Genomic DNA, 7,575 nt, shown 5'->3' on the forward strand with positions numbered 1-7,575 from the left:
GAAACCTTATCATCGGGTAAGGCGTGTATTGCTTCTTGTATCTCAGGAGGCAGCACTGGAGCTACAAGCCGCGAGGCTGCGTGAAGATCGCACCTATAAGTAAGTAACTCCGTCAAAATGGATGTTGAGTCGTTTGCCACCTCGAGGTCCTGAGATTGCAGAAAGCGTTGAAAATGTTGGACCGCTTCCCTGGAAATTGCTTTTGGGTCATTGAGAATCTCTCCATTCTCAGTTTGAAGTTGTCTAATTGCATTCCAAGATGCTCTTGACTGGACCGACCGGTGAAAGAAAGCAGTATTTAGATCCCTTGCAGCTAGCCAGCGGATGCACGATTTCTGTCTGAAAAACTTTTCTTCTATGCGAGCCAGCTTGTTCCACCTGTCTGATGCTACTGCTGCTGCCGCGAAAGTCATTGGGTTTGGATCCATCAAAACCTGATTCTGACAGTCGCACATAACCTCGTAAGCTTGCTTGGTTCGAGCAGGAAGATCACCATAATGCGTTTTATTCATGAGTCTCATCTCATACTTCAAGGCCTTAAGTTTTTTATGGAACATCCCCAATGAAGCCCGGGAGTGATGGAGTGATTCTGTGCTTTCCCACAACTTAGCAACCGTTGGTAGAAACTCCTCATGCTCTGTCAGATAATCGTAAAATCTGAAAGGCTTCCGCACATCCTCTCTATTCTCAGACAACTGAATAACACATCGGGCATGGTCAGAGATTCCACCAGCTTCGAACTTTGCAAAAGACTTAGGGAAAGCGCTCAGCCAGGCCCCATTTATGAGTGCCCTATCAAGCTTTTTCCCAATAGGATCTGTATCTTGCTTGTTCCACCATGTAAAAATCGCTCCAGTATATGCCAAATCAGTAAGCACACAATCGCTGACCACCTCCTGGAACTGTCGCATCCCTCTCTGGTCAGTAAGATAGTCACGGACCCGAGAATGTTCCCCTGAAGATAGGGTTACATTGAAATCTCCTAATAGAATCCATGGCATGTCGAGATGCTTGTAAGCTGCCTGTGTGCCTCGCATATCTTCCCACAATTCTCTACGCTCAGCTTCAAAGTTAGAAGCGTATATCGCAGAACAAATAAACTGCTCCTTCGTCTCAGGTATTTGAACTACAAAAGTGATGACTTGGGAACTCTTGTGCAACATAGTTACCTGTACTCTATCAGACCAGCAAAACCAGATCTTTCCTAGACGATGTTGATCATAGTTTGTGATTGAAGACCAACCCGGTAGAGCTGCCTTCATGCACTTTCTATGATTCCCTTCTCTCACTCTTGTCTCCATTAAGCAGCCAAATAATGGCTTCTCCTTCATTATCCATCTATGTACAGCTCCATGTTTGCGTGACATATTGAAGCCACGCACGTTCCATGCAAAGAAAGACGTCAAAACTTCCGAAAGGAAGTTTTTTTTGCTGCTGCCGAATGTGCCTGCACCAACCTCAAGTCTCTTGAATTCACAATTTTCTTTCTGTTGTTTTTATGGATACCTGACTGCTGAGATTTGCCCCCCCCTCTTAGCTTCCGTCAGTAATTCGGTCTTTGACACCACTGGTACCAGCTCCCCTTCCTCTATGTCGTCTAATTCTTCCTCATCCTCTGAGATAGCCAGAACATTGAATCGAGAAGGGGATACCGTGATGCCCTTGCTCTTTCCTTCTTCTGTCCCACTTTGAACTTTGTTGTGAGTAGGCACTAGTGACCACTTCTGCTCTGTTGTATCAAGTACAGACCCTTCCTCGTTTCCCTGCACATTCAAAAGTATGTCGTTACTTTCGCCAAGCTTTGCTCCATCACCATACTTCTCATTCATTCGGTCGCTTGAAGAACCAGTTTCATTTGACTTCTCCACGGCCAGTTCTTCCAACTCCTGTAATAACTTTCCCACCACATTCTGATTCTGATTCTCTCCAACCTCTGCAATTTCGTTTGTTTCGGAAGCACAGATCTCTTTTCCCTTTGCTGACTGAGCCTTCAGTATCTTAACCTGTGGTGAAATGCAATTCACTCCCTTGTGTCCCCACGCCTTACACACACTACATTTAGGAGGCAACCAAGGGTAGCACACGTCGACTGAAACCTTCTCCCCGCTAGCATCCTGGAAATCGATCCTCTCTACCAGCTCCTTATGAAGATTGACTTCCACAAGGATTCGTGCAGTGTCCAGACGTATGCATCTCTCTGTGCTAGGATGCAACTTTACATACTTGCCAACACCCTTAGCCAGGCACTTCAAACCTTTTGCTGAAAACAAAAGGCTGGGCACCCCCCGCAGATCAATCCACATAGGCATGGAAGTGAGGTCAGGCTTCAGAGTTGCAGTCTCCGGAGACCACTCATTCACCACCAGAGGGATATCCGCTACGTGCCAATACTTCTTCTGCAAAACTCTTCCTCTCATTTGTTCATTCTCAATACGGAACAAGACCGTATTCTTCTCAATAAATTGGACATCGATCTTAGTCTTGTTTTTTGGAGTAGCCCAGAGCCGATTTACTGTGGCATGGATTGATCCTACATGAGGAGCATCCCCGATGAAATAGCCCACAACATAGCATCTCCACAGAGGATTTGCATCAGATAAGACCGCTGCTGGGATCACCATTGAAACCACTCCATTAGATTCCTCAAAAACAGGTTGTGACGATGCTTCCCTGTCCCTTGTCCAAGGTGAGATCGGGGAAGGGTATCCATCTGCTCCACCATCGTTGACCTGAGATTTCTCCAGATCCTGGTCCGAGGGTTTCTTCCGAACCTCTCCCGACTCTTCGAGCTCCCCGCCTGCCTCCGATAGGGTGGTCCCTGTCCTCGGAGTCTTTACGCGCTCTCCGTCAGAAGGCTTCCCTTTGGAACCAGTTGTATCCTCTGAATAAGCCGTTACCCTCGCGGAAAGGTCTTCTGAAATCTCCATCTCCTTTGGATCCGTAGGAACCGTTGACTTCTCCATTGTCTGCTCCGGTAACTCTCTTGTGATCGTCATCTCCTTAGCATCAGGTGGATCTGTCGAATTCGCCTTCGCCGTCGCCGTGTCCATCGGATTCGAAGACGCGCTCGCCGTCTGCAGTGAAGTCAAAGTCGCCGTTGCGCTCGCCATTTTGGTAAACTTTGTATATTTTTAATAACTAATAAAAAATATAACTTTAAAATATCAAATAATAGAAAACAGAAGGAGTATAAAACTTCAGTATGCATTATATCCAGTGAAAAATATATCAATATTTTCAAAATATTAAACTGCAGAATATAGAATATCAAAAAAATCATTGTATTTAGTTTTTTACCCCGGTTATGAATATTTTAATCATTTATATGCCTTATTTTAATTTCCCCGGTTATGAATATTCACAATATTAAACTGTTGAAGATAAAATCTAAAAAAAAAAAAATCCTTTTTAATTATTTAGTTTGTTAATTTGTATGCCCTGTTTTATTACCCGCGCAAAACAAGTGATAACTTCCCTTATTTGAAAAAAATGATAATATGAAAATTGATATAAAAACAAGGGATAACTTTCCAGTCGTGCGTGTGTATATATAGTAGCACACTGGGTATGTATGTAAAGGCATCATCAGCTTTGACAACCTGAACCCATGGTGTCTCTAGCTACCACTCTCAAACCACTCTCTCCGTTTTCATCATTTGTTAAACAACATAAAACCAGTAACAATAATGCTTTCTCTACTTATCGCACCCATACCTATACAAACTCAGGTTTCTTCAAACGTGGAGGCGCCGTCGCCGTGCCTCACAAGAAATATACGTTCGTGGGTGTTCATGATGCACCAGATCAGGTTGAGAGCTCCTGGGGGATACCATTGTCGGAGGTTGTGGTGGTCAGAAAGAAGAGAGCATTTTGGCAAAGGAGTTGGAATTATTGGGATGTGATCAGGTTAGTCCAAGTTGCTGTGGTTCATTTTCTGAGCCGCTTGGCTCCATTTTACTTAAGTTGGTCGGCTTTTCGTGTTTTCCTTTGGATCGTTGCCATCAATGGAATATGCATCACCTGGTGTTATCACCGGAATCTTTCTCACCGAAGTTTCGATCTACCGAAATGGCTCGAGTATCTATTTGCTTATGGTGGCCTTCTGGCTTTTCAGGTCTGACTATTATATATTCTGGAGATGATTATTTGATCTGAACGTTATATGTTTTAAAAGAAGCGCAAAATGAATGTTTAAGCCATAATTTGTAAATTGTGTGCAGGGAGACACAATAGAGTGGGTGAGCAATCATCGGTACCATCATAAGCATTGTGATACACAACGTGACCCATACAGTCCTACACAGGGATTTTGGTTTAGTCACATGGCTTGGATATTTGATTCAGGCCATATCCACAAAAAGGTATGGTCAATTGTTAAAAAAAAATCCAACTAATTTCCTCATATGGCCATGGGAAGATTATCAAATAATTCAATAGTGAACAAACTCATTGATGGTTAATTGTTAAAAACCAATTTAATCTCGGATTTCCTAATCGACATGGGAAGATAAGAGCATGCGTAGCGGTTCATATTTTTCAGACTCTCATGATTTAAAATAAAATATAAAATAAATAGAAAATAAATGCAAAAAGAAGAGAGAGTGAAGAATCGATTGGTTTTAAAGAACTAAAATCTCTCCATGTGTCAACTTTCAATTGCTCAAATTATTTTAAAAATAAATAAATATAATTATAAAGTTAAACCATAATATTTTAGTTTTGTTGAGAGATTCAATTATCATACACCAGTACTGATGCTCTTAAATGTAATTCTAATAACATCATCAGTGCTTTAAACACGAGTCTCTTCTTACAAAAGAAAAGAATAAAAAATAAATAGTAGGCGAGAGTTACATAAAAAATATTTGAACATTGGTGAGTTTTTCTAAGTGGTTTTCTCAACATTTAATATTAATATTTTAAGACAGTTTAATTATGTGATTAAAATTTAATGGTGAAAACAGAAATCTTGCAATCAAGACGTGAGAGTATTTTCACCATTTCTTGAAGGTTTCTCTTTTTTTTTTGTCAAGTTCTTGAAGGTTTCAAATGAGAGATTTATGTGAATTTTTCAACTTTTTATGTTTCTCTCTCATACTATATTATTTTATTATTTTGCGAATATTTTTTGAAAAACTACCAATATAAATGCTCTAACGTATTTTTATTAGTAAACTCTTCTATATAGTGTCACTTGTCCTTCTCCTAATCACAATCTTATATTAAACCTTAAATTTTAATAACTCATTTAAATATTTTTTTTTTTGGAACCAACTTTCATTAAAACATAGAGTTAGGTGGTTGAACCACCAGATACAAGGTTGATAATCATGCTCTAACAAACTCATTGATTCAAGTCTGATTTGTGAAACAACTTCAAACATGCATATCAAAGATGTTGTATTGGACCAACCTTGTCCCATAACCATGCTACTGCATCAGGTCTTTTGGATCTGATGGCTAATATATGGTCTTAAAGCCATGAATGGTATTGGGGAAGAAACATTTATCTTTAGCCTCTAAATTTAAGAGTATATATATATATATATATATATATATCACACGGGTCTCAAATTAATAAAAGCCAAATTTTATTAAATTTTTAACTATATTGTCCATAACCTCTAAAATCTCATGATTGGTTTTACTTATAGCATTTCCTAGGTGAATGAGAGACTAATTTCATACGCATACTGAAATACTCACAAATAGGCCTAGGCATAAAATTCGAAACCCGAAATCTAAACCAAATCTGACCCGTTATCCAATCCTGAATATAAAAATATCCGAACGAAACTTGTAGGGTGATACAAAATATATCGGAACCTGAAGTGTTATTAACCGAACGGGTAACCCAAAACATAAAAAAAATCATAGTTAATATAAATATATAAGTATTTAAAATACTCAATTCAATGTTTATGTTGATATGACATATAAAATAAATATTAAAATTTAAATAAATACCTTAAATATCCAATTATAAAAAAGAATTTCATAATTTGGTAATACACATTATTACAAATGATGTTTGTTTTTATGTTTGATTTAACATTTTGTTGTTATTTTATTAGTTTTATATGTGTTAGATTAATTTCTATTCAATTTAAGTATTTTTATGTTTTGTTTTTAAAAAAAATTCTTCGGATATATCCGAGCCGAAGTGATATAACACAAATCTGAATGATATAAAGTTACTTTATGGATTGTATGACGCAATATAAATTTGAACCGAATCCGAATTGTTATTATTTAAGCCGACTCATACTAATAAAATATTAGAATGAGACTTAGGAGAGTACACTTCCTCGGAATATTTGTCTTTTGTTTTTATATGAGGAATTCGAAGTGAGAACGAAGTTTTCATTTCTCATAAAATAATATAATAACAATAGTTAATTGTGAGTCTTTTTGAATAGTTGAAAAGCTCACAAAATTTCTTGTTTTGAGCACAATTAAATTAGTGATATTTGCAATGAGGGTGCTTTTTTTTTTTTTTAAACTACACATCTGGCCTAACCCTTACTAAATTAGTGGATGCATGCAGTGTGGTGGACAGGAGAATGCAAACGATCTCGTGAGGCAGCCCTTCTACAAGTTCCTCCAGCGAACCATACTTTTGCATGAGATGGCTTTTGCCCTTCTCCTCTATATTTGTGGACGCATGCCCTTCCTCGTCTGGGGAATTGTAAGGACACATCTTTCTTGTATTGAGATTTGAGCTATGTATAGTTTGATTTAGACATTTTCTCGTAATGTAATAGTTTATTTGGACATTCATCATCGGAATGAGGCAAGTGATCGTAGTTTTTGTTTTTGTACAATGAGGGTAGTATCGCATGTAGCGTTGTAGTCTACATATGTATATATTAGTGTTGTTGATGTGTTCCTATATATATCGGGATTTAAATCCGACGATAGAATGGATGTCGACAAAAAAAACCTAGCATGAGAAAATGTTATCTTAAGGGTAAAGGTGAAATAATAAGTAACCTCAGGGTGTGGTAAATGTGGCTCGATACCACGGGACTTTTCTGGTGAACTCAGTTTGCCATACATGGGGAACACGAGCTTGGAACACACCTGACCTCTCCAAAAACAATTTGTAATGTCTATACTATACATATTTATATATGTAATCTCATTAAATACTAATAGTAACAAAAAATAGTTAATAAATTGGTGACCGGATGAATGAGGTGGGTAGCGGCTATAACATTTGATGAAGGATGGCATAACAATCATCATGCATTCGAGTTCTCGGCTAGGCATGGACTCGAGTGGTGGCAGCTCGACTTTACTTGGTATCTTATTAAGTTTCTTGAAGCTATTGGCTTGGCCACGAACGTTAAGTTACCTTTTGAAGCTCAAAAGAAAACAATCACTACAAGAAAACATCGGTATTCTGACGGACATTCCGACGGAAAATGAAATCTTCGGAATTTCCCGAGGATTTGGGTTTCCTCGGAATTTCCTCGGAATATACCGACGGAATTCCGAGGAAACATCAATCCGTCGGAATATTCCGAGAAAATTCCGACGAACTAGTGATCGATCGATGCGTTTTTGGACATA

The 7,575-nt window shown here is 38.5% G+C and overlaps 1 protein-coding gene across 1 annotated transcript; it reads left to right on the forward strand.

The window, feature by feature from the left end:
• Positions 1-3,604: 3,604 nt before the first annotated feature.
• Positions 3,605-7,386, forward strand: LOC106330253 (probable lipid desaturase ADS3.2, chloroplastic; the record flags this gene model as incomplete). The annotated part of the gene is made up of 5 exons (XM_013768756.1): positions 3,605-4,114; positions 4,221-4,361; positions 6,548-6,688; positions 6,999-7,105; positions 7,200-7,386. Coding segments are annotated over exons 1-5 (1,083 nt in total), but the record flags the coding sequence as incomplete, so codon positions are not given.
• Between the last annotated feature and the right edge of the window lie 189 nt (positions 7,387-7,575).

This window comes from Brassica oleracea, chromosome C3 (assembly GCF_000695525.1).
Source record: "Brassica oleracea var. oleracea cultivar TO1000 chromosome C3, BOL, whole genome shotgun sequence".
NCBI lineage: Eukaryota > Viridiplantae > Streptophyta > Magnoliopsida > Brassicales > Brassicaceae > Brassica > Brassica oleracea.